Source organism: Oryzias latipes, chromosome 12 (genome assembly GCF_053564925.1).
Source record: "Oryzias latipes strain Hd-rR chromosome 12, Olatipes_Hd-rR_3.1".
Taxonomy (NCBI): domain Eukaryota; kingdom Metazoa; phylum Chordata; class Actinopteri; order Beloniformes; family Adrianichthyidae; genus Oryzias; species Oryzias latipes.
In genome coordinates, this window is record NC_136248.1 from 13,997,933 (window position 1) to 14,016,698 (window position 18,766).

Sequence of the window (18,766 nt, forward strand, 5' to 3'; positions counted from 1 at the left end):
ATAAAGTCCATCCCAGTGTGCATTCCAATCCCAGAAGTGAAAGATGGTTTGTCAGGGAAGCAGAACGTGAGGTAGGTTGGCCACTCCTTTCATCATCCAGCAAAAGCCCGAAAGCATTTGTATGCTTTCCTCTCCATCTGCATTTTTTCTCTTCTTTTATCAGAACTTCTCTCGCTCATGACAGCCTGAACCTGCGTTAATTCACAGACATACAGCTGCCTTTTTTTCTGTTCCCTCTTCCTCACACACACACTCAAACATGCCTGCATCCATTCTCTCCTCCCTGCAGAACAGGAGGATGCAGCAGCGACAACAGCAGCCGCTCTAACACATCCTGGCGTAACAAACACACATCGGGACGGCAGGAGGAGAGGAGGAGAGGCTACGGAGGCAGGGAGGGAGGAGAAGAGGAGGAGGTGAGCTCGTCGAGAGGACACTAGGGGACACGAGTACAGGAGGAGAGAGGAGAAAGGAGGACAGAGGAGACAGGGAGACGGGTGCTGCAGCCATGTCAGATGCACCTTTGCAGAGGAACGGCACGGCCAAATCCTCGTAAGTACCAGACCTTCATCATTTTCTTCATCTCTTTTCCCACATCCCTCCACCAGCACTCCCTTCCATCTGACAGCCAGGGGTTGTCATGGGAACGGGCGCTCCGTCATGGTGCAGCTGCAGCTCAGTCATGACTGAAGAGGGGACACGAGGCACGCCATATACACTCCCCCCACCTCCCCTGTTTGTTTTTTTTATAAATTCATCATTCAGCTCCTCTCACACAAACATCTCACCTTTCCACACTTGGGTCACACTCTTCCTCGGTTTATCGCCTGCATGAAGCTCCTCCCTCAGTCTGTCCTGCTTGTACTCCAATGCAGCTCTGTGCGGCATGGCTCAGGCTGCATGTGTGTGTGTGGTGTGTTCACATGAAGTCTTTGCAAAGGCGGCTGACCCACACTTTGTCATCGCAGTCCGCCATGCTGCACCTCACTTCTTCCTGTCTGCAGCTGCATGTGCGCAGAGATCTTCAACAGCAGGACAAACACAAAAACATGTTCCTTCTATTCACTGTTCGGTACCCATTAAAAGTAACATTTATGGATTATTATTATTATTTTAGTAAATAATTCTGAAAATATGTTCAATATTGTTTGTCTCAGCTTTTAATTTAACCACCCAAATCAAAATATGTGATGTTTTCCCCACATAAACTCTTATATCCATAAAAGAAAAATGACATTATGGTTTGCAAGTTACAAACATTTAAACAATTACGTCATTTTTTTCAATAGATATTAAATAAATGAATGAAGCAATACATGGTCCTATCCTGCGATCCCTCGGCCAAAGACTTACTGCACCGTAAACCACGTCCAGACTGTGATCCAGCTGACATCATCATGGCTGTTTTATTTTTTAGTGATTTCTTTATATTTTCAAACACAAAGGGAATTTTAAATATTAACATGTACAGAAAAGGTTTTTTATGTTTAACATTTATTAATCATTTACAGACACAAAAGAATAAAAAAAAAAACATCCAGGCAAACAATGTTATGAAGTAATGATTGTCCGTCCATTGTCCTATCAGGTGTCTTGTATTCAGATCGATACATTTCACAAATTTTTAGTTTGAATCTTTTAATATTATATAACATTTTACAAATTTTGAGGATTTCCTCCAGCAGGCAGAAGTTCACATTTTTGTGTTGATGTCATATTTTTTTCTTAGTAAATATCTATGATATATACTATATTTCCCTTTCCTTAAACAGTTTTTGTATGTTTTATGGAAGTAAGTTTTTTTATGGATTAATGAATTATTAATATTGTGTCATATATTTTATATTTTACATACATTATATTTTATGTATTTTGTTGCGGTGCATGTATCATATCGTGGGACACGTATCTGGATATGTATCGTATCACCAGACTCTTGCCGATACACACCCATGGTTCCGAGCATTTCCCAATGGTAGGAGGCCCGTGGGAGACTCAGAATTTGCTAGAGGAACTAGGATTCTTGGGTGGCTTTGGGGCACCTTGGGGCTCCACCAGCAAATCTGGAGAATGTTTCTATGGAGTCAAAGGTCTGGGCATCTTTGTTTGGTTTGCTGCCCCCATGATCTGGCTCCAGATAAAGCCTCAGTCACACCAACCCTTGTAGGTGGAAAAGGTGAAAAATGGGCATGCAAGTGGCCATTTTTTGCCGCATAGAACATCAAGGTCGTTGATCAATGGATGGGCCCATAGAGCTAATGTTCATGGACATATTTTTCTATAGGCATGCTGCCGGTGACAGGTCGTAGCGAACACTTATTCAAGTCGCAAGAGTAAGGGTAAACCTGCCCACTGCATAATGAACCCATTAGTGCTGTCCAAGTAATAAGTGTTTGCTCCTGGTGCACAAACTGACTGGTACAATTGAGGAAATTAGGTATTTAGAGTGTAGTTTGTGTGAAACCCAAGTGGGCACTTATGTATCATGTGGACAGCCCATGAGTACAGCATTTGTGTGTGGTCAGTAAAGAGTTAAAGTTAAAGTCCCATTAGTCATGACACACCTAGGTGTGTGAAGTTTGTAGCTGACCCATCCTCTACAGGAGCAGTAAGCCATGCAAGAACCATTTGGTGGTTAAACCCCCTAATCCAACCCCTTAATGCTGAGTGTCAAGCAGGGAGGCAATGGGTAAAATTTTAAAATCTTTGGTATGACTCGACCATGGATTTGAAGTTATGACCTTACAGTCTCAAGATGGACACTCTACCACAAGGCCACTGAGCTGGTGGCCAATGCGCGCACCTCACTAATGTCTAGAGCAGGGGTGCCCAAATCAAGGGCCAGCCTCCTGCTAGTTTTCCAAAAAGTCTTATCTGCTGCTGATTACCTGGATCAGGTGTTCAGCAAATAAGGAGCTTCAATGGCAGAACGATTGGAAAACATGAAGGACACTAGCCCACGAGGCCTGGATTTGGGAACCAGTGGTATAGAGTATGGCGTAAGGTCACCATTTGACAGCATCATTCACACGTCTTAAGTGCGTGTAACTTACATTACCCGTTAGTGCTGAAATTATCTCATGAATACTTCCCGACATACTTACCACAATCACAACAGTGGTACATTCCATTTTCGTGATGTCCATTAAGGTGGCCGCACACGTTTCAAGGGAACTCCCTCCCTGTAACCCTTGTGCTCTCCTAGGCACTTTAACGTTGGGAGTTGGGTCATTTAGACCCACTAGACAGTGCGCTGAACCTTTTTTCTTCAATGATTTGTGATCTTCACTGGTGTCCATGGATTACATGAAATCCTCTTCACCTTTATCCACCTTTGTCATGGTAGGAATAACATGTCAATGTAAGGGCAGGGTCATCTAAGATAGCACAAGGGTTAAGATGTAGCCACTCATGTCCACAACCCTCCCTGAGCCTGCACAACCCAAAAACCTACGCCACCTGTTCGGGTCAAAGTCCCCTACAGGTGCATGCCACTAAGGCATACTCTAGAGATAATGAATAGATGGATTTATTTTAATTTACTTGTCATTCAACAGCAATAATACATCTTAAAAAATAATATTAATCACAGAAGCAACAAAACAAAACTGTATCTCAATACAAATTATATTTTCCAATATTGATATAATGGATTTATTTCTTTTTAAAACAATTTTATAATGGCATAGGTCAGTTCGATTAAGAACTTGCCTCAGGCTGATTGATCTGGTTGGATCATAGGAATATAAATCTGTCAATTGATTTAATCGGTACACCCCTATTTTATTTCTTTGGCAAAAAGGCTCATATTTGTATCAAATTTTTTCATACTGCCTTTTTTATTTGAGCTGTGTTCTCATTTTAATTTGCAAAATTATGCTTTGGCAAAATACATCTCTACTTGTTTACCATCTGTCTTGTCACTTTTAACTATTTATGGGAACAACTTTTATGTTTTAGTTTTTAAAATGAACAAATTCTAGGTTTATGCAAAAGGACAAAAAGGAGTGTAAACATTTTGATTGTGAAATCAGGTGTGAGATGGTAACCTGGGACAAAACTGCATAAGTCTAAGATCTAGAGAAAATCCAAAATAAAATAAACGCGGAAAGTCTGCAACGGTCAAATTATGTCTGTTTTAAAAGAGATTTAGAGCTTCTCCAAAAACGGACTGACCAAAATTCTGTTGGATTTACTTCATCCAGGATAAACATTCTGTAACTCCTGTCAGCAGCAGTTCACACCCACAACTATTTATGCTGCGATTCCACAGATTATATACGACAAAGCCAGAAGCTGATTCGCTTCAGCGATCAAAACTGAATCCACTGCAGGCTCCATCCCGACATGAAAGGAGACCACACCGTGGTTATTTTTTGCAGCATTTGCTCTGTCGCCATCAGACAGTTTATGAATTGGCTTTCAGAGCCGTAATTACAGTGGTACTCCAGTAAGGCTTAGAGTGGGAGTTTTCCTGCATTCTGAGGCTCCTGTTGAAGCTGCTGTCCAAACTGCTCTGCAAGTTGCTGAAGGAGCTGCGGCGGAAAACGCCAACCTAATCATCAATCACAGTGAAGTATATGTGTGGACTTCGCTCTAAGTGGACTCAGTGCTGAGGAACCTGCAAAAAACAGAAATAATTCCACTATTTGCTCAAATTAGTTGCAGAAGCTCTATGAAAAAATGAAAATGCACTTAATGTTTACCTTAAATGCCCAAATTTGTTTTGTTAGGTCCATCCACATTCTGTACAGATATCAAAAAAAGTAGAAGTGTTTTCATTTATTTCCCATCCATTGTGCATTTCTACCTCCATTTTAGACCTGAATACTTCCAGTCAGAGAAGATTAGTAGCTGATGAGCAGCTTTAACGAAATCCAATGAGGTGTGCTGAGGTTTACCACCAGCTGAGCGTCAATCAGCTGCAGACAAAGCAGCTGGAGTGACGCCTTACAGACATTTTTTTTTTTTTTTTGCAGTGTGTCAGAACCACACCCACCAGGAAGGCAGGAAAAAGAGGCGACATGTCTTCCTGCAGCATCAATAGTAATGTTTTAATATCTGCTGCTCTGGTTTACGATCAGCAGGCTCTCCGCGGTGCGTCCACTGATTCAGCGGAAAGTGCACGGGGTGTTTGTCACACACCCATGTAGAGTGCAGACACCACAACAGCAGATGGTTCATCAACTGATGCTATTTAATGCACTCAGACGACAGATGCTAACAAGGTTAGGCATACACGCTCAGTCTGACGAAATTAGCACAGTTGACCCTTTTTTTTTGTCTCAGTAAATGCTTGACAATTTTAATAATGTTATTTTAAGTTTAATAAATGTTAGCCTGACATTCATTGGGGGAAAAAATGTAGATTTCTGTTCCAAGAGAATGTGATAATTCTAGAATTCATGAGAATTTTGATCTAAAAAAAAAAGTCAATTCCACTCATTACACTAGTTTTTTTTTCTCTCTCTCTCTAACCAAAATGAACTATGTAAATTCCTAATTTTAGGCTACCTGTTTTTGCGGCGAAGCTTCTAATTTACATTTGAGTGTGAAGAACAAGACAAGCTTGAAGAATGCATCCAGCTCAGCCGAGCTAAACTCCAACAAGCCACTGTGGAATGAACTGGAAAGAAAAATGAAGCCAAGAACACATACAAGCATCAGGAATTTATGGGAAATTCCAAAACACACTTGTGGAACTTTCTAATAAATATTTGATTTCCACTGTGGAAGGAGTGTGTCCAGCTTTTATACAACATAACAGATAAGTCAGAACTTTTGAGAGAATTCTGACTTTAAAAAGAAATATAATAATATAATAATTGTCTTTTCGAATGTTTTTTGAAGACTTTGATGGTATATTAAGAAATTGAACTGAGAAAGTGAGAGAAATGTCTATTGTAGAAACACAACGTTTTTATATGTTTTAAATATGAAAAATCGTGTTACAAAAGGTAATCTAAAAATAGGAAACAAACACTAATCACAAAAAGTGTTCCATACAAGCATTCAGAAAGGGAAAAAAATTAAACAAACTAACTTAAAGAGAAATACTTCAAGTTGAATGTCATACAGCCCAAATATAAGTTTTTTTGGTGCTAGTTCTGAAAAATTGTTTGCTTTTTTTATTTTTATGCACCAAATCTTAGTTTGTTTTGATTGTCTAAGGAGAGGGAATGACTCGTTTAATAAGAAAATGTGAACAAAATTAAAATACCTTCTTCCTACAAGCTGGCCAATCTTAATAAATCTTCATAAAATCTAAAACTAGCATTCTTAGAGCATAAATCTACATTTTTTCCCCCCCAAAATATTGACAATGAATGCCAGTCTAACGTTTATTAAACTTTAAAAAACATCCTAACAGCCAAAAACAGCCAAAAATTAAAGTGCAATTTAAGTTGTTTTTTTTTTTTTTTGGGAGTAAAATAATTCTGATTCATTTCCTTGATTTTTAGATCCTAGCTCTTGATGAGATGAGACAAAAACTGTGCTGATTTTGAGAAAAGCTTGAAAAGATATTGAGCAAAGATACATTGAAACATTTTATAAAAAGCATTGGACGTCTACAAACAAGGTTTTAAATCTTTGCAAGGTTTTTAACAGGTGGTAAATTGTTTTGTAAATTCTTTTTCTTAAGCCTTTTTATTCTTCTTTAAATCTCCGAGAACAAAAAATTAGTATTAGAAAGAAATGAAAAAGAGGAAATAGCGTCATGATGGCAGATCATCCATTTTCAAAACCCGCTATATACCTTTTGGTGTGAAAGGGTTGCTGGAGCCTATCCCAGTTACTGTTGGACGAAGGCGGCGTACACTTTTGACAGGTTGCCAACTCGAAACAATTTAGAGACACCCATGAACCTATGAAGCATGACTCTGGTAGGAAGCCGGAGAGTTTAGGGGAAACACTCACATCCATGAGGAGAATATTCAAACTCCTCTCAGAAAGGTCCCATTCGGGATTCAAATCACAGCCACCATGCAGCCCACAGAGAGACATCCAAAGGTAAAAGTCTTGCAGCATAGGAAGAAATATGTCTCTAAAAGTTGTTGTTGATCAGCCTTCTTATACACAAACACAGGCTCTCCTGACTTCAGTAGCTAACGTGACCCATGCCTTAAAACATTCTGAAAATATTCATCACTGACATATCAAGACGTTATCCTCACCCAGCCCTATAGTGTGGTGTGAACCAATCTAGACTCACATAAAGATTTGTTCCTACACAACTCTTAAAACAAAAAAAAGGAAATGTGTGAGTCCAGTACACATGCTGTAGGTCATGTGTGTCTTTGTGGGAGAACTTCAGAGAGCCCAGCTCATAAAAGCCACATTAACACTCGCACACAAGAATGCATGTGCAGTTTATCTGACTAACCGTCTTTGTCCATATTTGCTCATTTGCTTTGCCTCCTACTCACACTTAGCATGTTGCTCCATTTCTATAGTTGTGTGTGTGTGAGTCTTCCTGCTTCTGGAGCCACATCTGGAGGCCATTAGCCCTGCTGTGGGATGGGGAGGCGGGGTGGAGGCGGGACTGGCTGCGTAGTGAGGTCATGGTGGCGCTGTGGCCATGCGGAGGAACAATGATGCTGTTGTCTTCAGTGACGAACAGCCAGCCTGGCTGATGCTTGAGTGGAGAGCTGGAAGCGGAGGAAACTTCAGGGGTTATGAAGGACAGAGGAGGAAGAAAACTTGAAAACAGACATTTGATGATGCAAACTTTTAGAGTCAGTCTTTTGAGGAGCCAGGATAGCAGCCTCAATCTGGGACAAATTAGGCTGTTGAAATATAAATCATATATTGTTACTTTTCCTAAACCACATGTTCTGCAGTTTTGCAGAGGAGAAGTTACAAAGAAAGTATAGACTATGTCAATGTAAGGGTTTATATTCGCAAAGGTCCTTTTATTTGGCCTTAAAATTGAGTCATTTAAGTGCAAAAAAAGTAATTATTGACTATTAACCCTTGTATTATTTTAGATGACCCCACCCTTACTTTGACGTGTTCTCCCTACCATGACAAAGGTGGATAAAGGTGGAAAGATTTCATGTAATCCATGGACACCAGTGAAGATCACAAATAATTGAAGAAAAAAGGTTCAGCGCACTGTCTAGTGGGTCTAGATGACCCAACTCCCAATGGTAAAGTGCCTAGGATAGCACAAGGGTTAAAGTACAGGCTGATAAAATGGACAGGTTAAGAGAGAAAACATTGAATAAGTCAATAACATTAAAAAATCATAGCATGTAGGCACAATGCGCATAGTCAAAATTACTCATTCTATTTGAACCCTAAATAGGACAAAAAATGTTTTGTCCAGCATTTTACCTCAAAAGCAAAAGGGAAAAAGAAAAAGAAAAACATCACCAGTTTAACAAGTTTAACGAAAACTGTGAGGAATATTTCTGCTTTTATTGGCAGCTGTAAACCACACACCACAGCAAAAAAAAAAGTATTAAAAAAAGGCTTCAGCTCTCTGTTCTTTGAGTTTATTGGGATGTGGGAGGGGCCAGGCCACAGCCCCACTGCTTGTTAAGGACCTGCTCCAATGAAAGTTGGTTTTGGTATTTTTAACATGTTAACATGTTTTTGCAATTTTCTGATGATTTGGGACAAATATTAGGTAAATTAAGTTTAATTTTGCATTTCTGTTTATTTCTATATTTAAATTCTTAATCAGGAGCAGACAAAAAAAATTTCAGTTTGAAAAAGGGCTTACCTACTTAAAAAATACACTGAATGGGCCACAAGCTCACTGCTCCATTCTGATTCATATGCGACTAGATCCATGTATGTCTTTGTTTTCTCCTGTGAGCTGAAATCTGGCGCTAAATTGGACAGATAGCTCTAATAATGGTTTCTGTTTTTGTTGCACCTGTAATGTTAGTTTGGGCAAAAGGGGGGGCTTAATCGTGTAAAAAAATGGACCAACCAAGGGCCAGCAATCCCGCCCACAGCTCATAGGCGAATTTCTAAATAACTACCGTACTGCCTTTCTGTAGAAACTATGTCCAAGAAGAAAAAAAAACATCTATGTCCTAGAAAACAACACAGGTATGTGGATTCTGGCTGAAAATTGCATGATCATAAATAAACTGGCAGCTGTGAACACTGAAGCCGAAAAAAGCTTCAACTTTCACTTTGATTTTATTGGAATGTGGGAGGGGCCAGAAATGAAAACTATTCAAAAACACATTTCACATTAGAAAAGGGGGGTTTTGTTGTGTTTTTGCAAACAATGGTCTGAGATTTTGTTAAAAAAAACAGGGAAAGGAAAGGGTCGCTTAGCTCGCAGCAATGATAAAATATGCTGAAAAACGACACAAATGTGACACAAGAAGGAGTTAAAAAAGAAATGTGGAGGTTTTGCGCAAGAGTGAGACTGAAAAAGTCAGTAAAAAAGTCAACACAAACCACGGAATCAAACATCTGTTGTGATCAAACTTGATGTACGTCCCCTTTGTAAAGGTGCTTTCCACAGAAAAGTAAAGGTTTATAGATAAAAGATGAACAAAACTATGAAACTGACAAATATCTGGCTGCTAAAAATCACAACATATGCAAAATGCACATGGCATGTTGTGAAAAACGTGATAAACAACTAAACAAAAAACATGCAAATGAGAAGACACATCCGGCCTCACTTTTATTTTTCCCTTTTTTTAAATAAAAAATAATTTTCTTTTTTTATTATGATTTTTACAACATTAGAAATTTAAACAAAAATGAAAGAAAACACAAACCTGGTTCTAGATGAGCATCAACAGTTAATAAAGGATGCCAGGATGCCAATAATTAGGACTGCATATGGGATCATCAGATCCTTCAAAAATCTCTTTTTCACACACTCTTTTTGTGTGTGTGTGTCTTTGACTACTGGAAGAGTAGTTGTGTGTTTTATGCGACTTTTGAAGTGTGTGTTACATGCTTCTGTTTTCCCATGAGTGTGCCAGGACTATTTTCCTTATAAGGATGTAGGCTTGAAGAAGGAAGGATGGAGGGAAAAAGAGATGAGTGAAGGAGTGGGGTTCAGTATGGCAATAGTTAAGAAGTAGAGCAGGTGGAAGAGAGGGGACGAGAAGATAAGGAAAAGGATGGCGAAACAAGAGAGATGGCGGAAGGGGAAACACAGTATGGCTGTAATGTCATTTTTCAGAAATCTTTCAGTTTTTGTTTTCCTACACACAACCCACATACCGGTAATTCTGGCTGGGCCCAAACTGCAATGATTAATTTCTCCTTCATGATTAATTTTCCAACAGTTGGCACTTCCGTGAATTAAAAACGAAGCCATCTATACGTCACTACCAAATCCGAGTCTCTGATTGGTGAAAGTTTGACCTGGTTTAACTAATTTCTGAGCAGTGTTAAGATTAAGAAAAAAGTTCCGCAAAGGCGCTTTTTTATTTTTAATTTCCTTGCTGCTTCTCTCAAGTGCCTCCACTTCCTTCAGCCCTTAGATATGACAAATTACCCCCCCTTGCTCCAGTTCTCCTTACTACTGCAATTTTTATTTTGCTTTTCCTCGTTCTGCCTAATTCCTCCTTCCTTCTTCTTTCTCTCTCAGCTGCTCCTCCCAGCTGTTTAAGTGCACATGGCTCATGCCTAAAGAAGGGAGGGGGGGGGGGGGACAAATGGGAGGAGAGTACAGAGGAGAGCCAAAAGAAAAAGTGGGTGACAAATAGAGAGGCAGAAATGCGGAGTGCCGGCTGTGAGCCACATGGCCACCGAGTGAGAGATCCCTGCTTCCTGCTGCTGCTCCGTTCGGATTATTGGGGAAGGACCTCCTTTGGATACTCCTTGTCCCCTCTTCCCTCTGCCTCCCTCCCTTCCAGCTTCTCTCGCTGAGGGTCTCCGTCTTCCCAAGTCTCACCTCGAATTCTCCTCTTGCCTCCCTTTCTTCTGCTTTTCCTCCCCTCAGGATGTCGTGTGAGGAGGCTCAGCTCCACAAAGAGCGGCTGAAGGCCTTGGCGGTAAGTCGGCCTGTTAGCAGTGTCAGTTTTTTTTATCCCTTTATCTGTATCTTTGGCCTTCTGTCTGTTTGTTTTGCTGTCTGTTTTCAGTCACCTTGACTTCATCCTTCACACTCAAATCTCACCTCCTGCACCTCCGAATTCCCACAATTCTCTACAAACGGTTTCTGTCTTGCTCCGATTGCCTCACTGCTCCACTAAACTATCATTTCTTTAAAAAAAAAAAGTTTTTTGTCATTGACTTTTAGGTGAATGACATAAAGTGCTAAAGGTCAAATCAATTTTTGGAGCTAAAGTCAAACAAATGTGCACAACATTTTCTGCAGTTTCAACATCAATTCTGGCTCCATTAGCAGCCAAAGGGCACAGAATCTGACATGTCAGTGTCTCACTCTCAACATACTCTCCTCTTACCCGCCTTTACCTCTGTGGTGTGAATGTAACCCTCCTGCAAACACAAGACAACTAAATATGCTGCATACAGCGGGTTCTTGATTGTCCGTCGACCTTCATTAGCCGACTTCCACATCTTCATTTCTTTGGAGAAGTGGGTGAAAAAAGATTGTTCTGAGGGTCAGGGGAAGAGTGGAAGCAGAAGGGGCAACATTTTTCCCCAGTCGGGGTGGAATCTGAGCAAGAGTTCGACTCAGCGCAGATAGGACTTCACAGCAACTGTTACACCAGGCTTTCACCGGCCGGGACTAAATTTGGCGCCAGTGACGAACCCCAGCATACCGCAAACACACACTCCTGTGGCTCGTACCACGACTCGTGTGCAGCGGGGCTGTAAGGGGGGTAACTTTAGCAGATGGTGGAAGTATTCTGGCCACGTTGAAACATGGCAGCCATGCCAGGCTCCATGTTCCTAAAACAGTTTGGGATCTGCAGGCGGAGAGCGGAAAGTTGTCGCCCTCTGAAGACAGAGAACAGAAGATTTCCTTTGGTTTGGTTTAAATGTAAATTTGCTGCAGAGCTTTACTGACCAGAATGCCGTTAACCCCTCCATTACCCACTCAGCTGCTGAGTTTGGCAGATTTGACATCTGGGTAAAATCATCTTGAAGTCTCTTTTTTTTAAATATCTGTCTTGTCTGCGTGAACTTGTTAACACTACAGTACATTAGATGCTAAAGAAACACTGATGACCTTTGGCCCCTGAACTGCTCCAAAAAAAGAGGCATTACTATCACTCTCTAATACTGAGATTCATCTAAAGAACAAAAAATGTCAGGAAACTGATAAATAGTGAGTTTTGAGAACACAAAAAAGTTTTTTTGCGTTGATGAAAATTGTGGATATTTTTCCTTGTGGCATTTTTCTTACATTGGAGGACATAAAGATATAAAGAAAATTAAGCGTAAAAATGCATTTATGAGTATTTCTTTAGTCAAATTGTTGTGAATCAGGAGCAGAAGCAAAAATATTATTTAAGAAAAAATGTTTTTGTGACTTTGTGACTTTTGTGAATATGATCAGTGGGCCACAAGCTTCCCGCTCTGCTCCACTCTGACTAGATCCCTGCATTTTCCTCCTCCACGCTGCCATCCGGCTGAAAACTCTAGCTCCAATTTTGCTTGTGATTTTTGATGCACCTGTATTGTTAGCTTGGGGGTGTGAGGGGTTGTAAACTAGAGGGAGAGAGTGTAAACAGGTGGATGATGGGAAGTGGGGGTGGACTTCCTCCGTGCCAGTGGTTTCCCACATTTCAGAGGTCCATTTCTAATGAAGTTGTATTAAAAATAATTTGACTACAAAGCTTCTAAAATATATAAAGTGTTTAAACTGTTCAAAAATGAATGAGGTGATATGTTTTTGGGGGAACTTACTCCACGAAGTCTTCTTACTTCATTAACCTTTGGTACTTTATTTGTTCCATAATTCATCTTTTGTTGAGGCTTCGTATGAAGGTTTTAGAATCCAGGCCCTGAGGGCCGGTTTCCTACATGTTTACCAACCAACCTGCCAATATAGCTTCTTATTGGCTAAACACATCTGTACACTAGGTAATCAGACCGGCCCTTGCCTTGAGTACATTTCTGTATAGGGAAAATTAGGGTTGATTAAAAAAAGACATAAAAAGTAGCGGCTAAGATATGTAGATATACTTATTTTCTCCAAATTTGTAGATCTTCATCTGTTTTTCCTGTTTTAGGCCAACTTTTATTTTCTTGATACTTTATTGTCAAATTAATTTTATTGTTCACTTTTCATCTTATCATTACTCATCTTCATCTACTGAGTTCTTCTTAACATTTCTTTACCGATTTTGTATTGTATTTTTGACACTTCCATTATCCTTTAGTGTAAATGCACAAAAACAGCCTTTCATTCTGCTCAGATCTCCATCTGACACATTAATGATCACATCAACAGCTGACAGATGGGATTTCTGTGTCATCGCCATTAATGTCTGTCCTCATGAATACTTCAGCACATCTTGAGTAGAAAATATTATAGAAAACCAGCAAAACTGTTTAAAAAAGGAGAAAAGTCTGTCTGCAAGTTTTTTTGCACACAATATCAAAACAGGACTTAGACAAGAACTTTATAGAAACAACTCTGAGATGGAGTTTCCTGCCAAAATATGACTGTCAGGTGGTGGGCAGCTGTCATTGCACTCTTCATTTTCTGCAGTGATGGACGGGTCTGTGCTGTAAGTGAGTCATGAATAATACATGATCTCTGAGGTCAAAGTCTGCTTTAAAACTGCTCCAGAAATGACAATGCATTTTTAAACGGTGTGATTCGTGTGGCATGATTGCGGCACCATTATCAAAACTTCTGGATATTTTAATTTATCTCTCAGAAATAAATATTAGAGAAGAACTTCAGCGGTTAGTAACATCCTCCTTTTTCCAATTTCCATCTACGTGTTCAAAAAAGGATGCTGAAACTTCATATTTAAAGGCTGTTCGTATAAAAGTTGTTGATACGAAGTTGGGTGTGTTTTAGCAAATTACATCACTTGTGGATTTATTAATACGAAAGAAAAGTTACCCAATCGTCTATAGACAAGATTCCAAAAGCCTGATAGCAAGTCAAACAGAGGAGCAGACAAATGTCCAGGTTTCCATGGTTACTAATTGTCTAGATTAGAAAATAGTGGTGATGTCATGTTTTTAAATCCAGACCTGCAATTGGTGCTGTATAATTACGGCAGTAACAGACCGAGCACGCTCAGGGTTCCTGTGTTCTGTGTGTTCAGATGTGTGTGTGTGTGTGTGTGTTACTCTGTAGCCTCGCATTAGTTCAAGCAGCATCCAGTGAATGCTGAGTGTCTCTTCCTGCTAAATTACTGTCATCCAGGAGGCCTCCTGACCACAAGCAGCATGGCAGAGTACACACAGCAGCGTGTGTGTGCGCTTTCACTGATTCCTCTGTCATCTCAGTGATGTTTGCATACATGACCTCAGCTCCGTGGACTCTTAGCCATCCCCCCAAAATCACACAAACCCAACTAAACCAAGATGGCGACCAGTCTGAGTTAAATAACTCCAGGAGGAACTGAGAAATTCCTTCCGTTTTTTTGATTTTTGTTTCGTCGCTCAAAGTTATGTTTAAAGGTGGAGTGAAGGGTTGAAGGGAGGCTGTATGACATTTGCAGAAGTTTGGGATTGTGGCATGCGGTGAAGGGCCCTGAGTAATAGGCTGCACTAAATACTGGGGGCTGGGCTCCCAGCAGGCATTTACCGCTTCAGTTTTTTGCAGTTTGCATGCTGAAAGTTCAGGCAAAAAAAAAAAAATGAATAGCACAAAAAGGATCAATCAAACTTTGATTCAAGTTAACAATTTCCAAGTTAAATTCAAATTTTCACCTTACATACCCTGAGATCAGCAAAATTTGTAATTGTAGAACTACTGTATTTTGCGCACTGTAAGGTACAGGCACACTGTCAATTTGAACTTGTGTCATTTAATATTAGGCGCATTGAGCTAGACAAAATAGTCAGAGATAAGTCTGTCAGTCAGATTTTGTAAACTGCATTCACAGTAACTTTATAAACAGTTTGTAAAAGCTACATGATAATCACGTTTACATCTTTACACTACCTGTGACTTCCAACCTTGTTTGCAACACGGAAAAAAAAGAAAGACTAAAGCAAATGTTACCGTCATTATGCTAACTCCCAACTGTCTTAGTAACATGTTAAAAAAAAACACAATCCGACACAGCTACATGTTTAACTTCCAACCTTGGTTACTTCACGTGAAAAAAACAAAAACAAATTCAGACACGGCTACATGTTAGCACCACAATGCAATACCTTTAACTACCAACCTTCTTATCAACACATAGAAGAAAAAAAAAACACAGTCCGACACACTACATGTTACCATATTTACAATACCCGGAACTCCCAACCTTGAATATATGGTACGCTTATTTAAAAAATATAAAATTTAAGCCTTTATTAATACAGACAAAATTTGGAAAAATACATATGGGATACATTCTTTTAATGATTATATGACTGTCTTTTATTTTTTACATTTTATGAGCATTGATTATGAACACAAATCTAAATTGAAGTTTTCCTTTTCCAACAAGAAGTTAAATGCTCATATTGTTGGGTAATTCAACCAATTCTATAGTTACTGACGTTTCATACTGATATGAATTCGGCCCAAACGTATGTTTTATTATCATATCCGTGACACTATGAAAAAATAAAGTGGGTGTCCTCAATATTCTCTCGGAAACAGCACCCTGACTTTGAATATTTGGCCCAGTTGGCCCTGTCAGCTCCAAACTGAGCAAACTGTGGGTTGCAGGAGGCTGATGGAAGGCCTCACGAAACCTTTTCTTTATGATCTTTAGTTTATGGGGGAGGATAGTTTGCTAGGGGCACATTCATTTAGAAAAGGAAGAGGGAGTGTGTCTAGCTGAGTTGTAAGAGGTCTGCTGCACAGCAGGCGTAACATGCCCTCTAAAATTAGCAGCAGCTGTCCTGAACCCACTGGACATTGTGGTATTATTGTGCGTGGGTGTGCATGCATGTGTGTGTGTTTGCCTCCCTCCGTAAATGAGTTGAGCTTCGCAGAGACGTGTGAGGCTGGAATGCAGCTCCAGTGGACACTGCTGCTATTGGAATTAGTTTTAATCACATCTGAGCTTTAATCAAATAATATCCAGTGCAGCTATGGCAGTCGGGCTTTGAGATATGAACATGCAACCATGGTTATTTTGATAGTTAGGAATCTTAGTTTTCTTGGAGTTCAGTTGCAGCCTGTGAATGGAAAAAGCATGCAGACAAATTTTGAGAAAATCTGGTATTTGTTTATATTTGTCATGTGATTTCTTTGAAAATCCGTTGCAGATGTCATAGTTTACCAAAGTCTCATATTGTTGTTTCACCAACTTTGCAAACTATTAGCTTAATAGGTGAGACTGAGGCTTCTCTTTATGTCACTTACATGGTAGTTCTGCGGTTAAATAAAGGGTTAAACTTTGGTTTCACATGACCAACATTGATGCTTGGACTCTAGAAGATTTGGGAGGAATTTGAAGAGGGACGTTTGAAGGTCCGTTTCAGGTCATGTGCTTTAAAAACTCACGTATAGCTCCCCACTTACTGGAAGATGATCTTCACTGGGAGATTGCGCTGCTGGGTGTGCTGACATGTTCAAAATGTGCACCATCTGATCTGCTGACCTCTTCTGTGTACAAAGTCAACATCAGCAGGATTTTAGTTCCCAAAAGGTTCTGTCACTGTATAATCACGCTAACATTTTCCAATCATACTCTGGAAAATGTACTTTTTTAAACGTTGTTTTGCTCCGTCTATCGGCTTCCTTCTTTTCAAACACAAGTTTATTTACATTTAATGGCGTTAAATCCATATCTGAAACAGATGATTTTATTATAAACTTCATATAGGATTTTTTGTTAAATTTTAAATGTGTTAAAGGATCGAGAAGAACAAACTTTAAATCGCATTTACCTTAATCTTTTTCATGGTTTGTCTCCAAAAATGGTTACAAATCACTTTAAAGTAAAAATAAAATCAATGCTCTTCATGTGAGTTTTTCAATCAAAACACTGCAAACAATACATTCAACAGTCATTATTGGGGGTTTCTCAAACTGCCAGAGACAAATGTTGAATCAGCCAAAACTGTCAATGTAAATTTCAGACTCTTTTCCCAATAAATTTAGAAATAAAAATTCTTCTTTTCACATCACTGTTTGTTAATATCAGTTTAGTGCCCCAAATTCCAGAAGTCCAGGTTTTCGTCTAATTGATAACACAACCACACCTCTTATCTAACCTTAACCCTGTCGTTTGACCTGCTATCTCGTCACACGTGTCCTCTAGCAGCTCCACCATGTATGAGAATGCAAAGAGTGGGAAGGAGACTTAGAAAAAGACCAATATTGTAGAACTATGACTTTTTTCACCTTCAGTGGAAGGTATGTTACTGCAACTCATGTTATGTTACTAAAAATGACTTATTCAAAAGTTTTTGGACAAATCAAATACAAATTAGTGTCAAAATAAGACAGTGATTTCAGAAACTATGTAAATATTGCTATTTCTACACACGTGACACACTTTTCACTGGACTCCTGACAGGTCAAAGCACTCCATGACTTAGCGAGACATTTTGCAATAAATCTAACTCACAAAGTTGCCCTTTGTAAAGTACAGAAATATATCTGGAAAATAACCTGCATCCACTGCTTTCTGGTATAAAAGTCTTTTGAAAAGAAAGGATCGCTTGGTAATTATTTTTTAATTAGTTAGTTCAGGGGTGTTTAATTCCAGGCCTTGAGCTGAGCGCCAGTGTCTTACATGTTTTCCAACCAACCTGCTATTAAAGATTGTTATTGGCTAAACCCACCTGATCCAGGCAATCAGCAGCAGATATGGCAGGATTTCTCGAAAACCAGCAGCAGACCGGCCCTCGGGGCCTGGAGTTGGAAAACCCTGACTTAGTTGTAGTTGGTTGGCTTGTTTTGGTCACATAAAAAGTAGGAGTTTAAAAGGTATTAAATCTAGTTCACTCAGTTATCCTATGTGAAGAATGGCAATCTATCTGAAAATAATAAGCTGCATCCACTGCTCTCTGGTGTAAAATTCCTTTGAAAATAAATCAGTAGGTAACTACTTTTTAATTAGTTAGTTTTAGTCGGTTGGCTTAGCTTAGACATATAATGAAAATAGGTGTTCTAAACATAAAGCATATTTGATTTATTGCTAATTTATATTACTTTTTTATTTTTTATTACCAAACATTCCCAATTGTTACGTAAGTTGATGATGAGTCTAATGTCTTACAGGAAACCTCCAAAAACTCAGTGGTCAGTGGTTGAGCAAAAATTGACTTTAAATCGAATTTTACGCTCTTGGTGTAAACATGACATAAATAGTTTACCTAAAAATTCAGGAATTGCAAGTCAAATGTCAATATATTTATTGCAGTCATTGCAAATATCTGAATGCCCTTCTTCACTTTAATTCCAAAATTCTGCCTCAGTGTCAATCCATTCAGCTGTGGGAAAAGTGATGTCTTTTGTTCAAGGACTGAGCAGCCAAACACTATGAGTCAGAGTGTGGGAAGTCATGAGTGTGTCACCAAATATGTCCACATTCTTTTTGGAAGGGGTGTATTCATTCTCTGAGGGGAGAAACGGAGCAAAACCGAGCTGGAGGCCATCCTGCTGCTAGTGTAACCACTGACTCAATCCATCCTGATAATGACTAATGCATGTCTGCTGAAAATGTAGTAAACACGGACTGACTGCAACACGTGAAAAGAGAACATATGAGTAGATAGCTCAAAC

General features: G+C 39.4%; 1 protein-coding gene across 6 annotated transcripts in view; it reads left to right on the top strand.

The window, feature by feature from the left end:
• Nucleotides 1–289: 289 nt before the first annotated feature.
• palm2akap2 (PALM2 and AKAP2 fusion) overlaps nucleotides 290–18,766 on the top strand; it is an 87,276-nt gene continuing 68,799 nt past the window's right edge. For 5 of the 6 annotated variants that reach the window (XM_011481944.4, XM_011481945.4, XM_004075004.5 and 2 more), the window contains exons 1-2: nucleotides 290–552; nucleotides 10,931–10,982. In XM_011481944.4, coding sequence (XP_011480246.2) covers nucleotides 509–552; nucleotides 10,931–10,982 — 96 coding nt within the window. In that variant the 5' untranslated portion in view covers nucleotides 290–508. The remainder of the gene's footprint in view (nucleotides 553–10,930; nucleotides 10,983–18,766) is intronic. The other variant, XM_078956143.1, reaches the window with a different exon arrangement.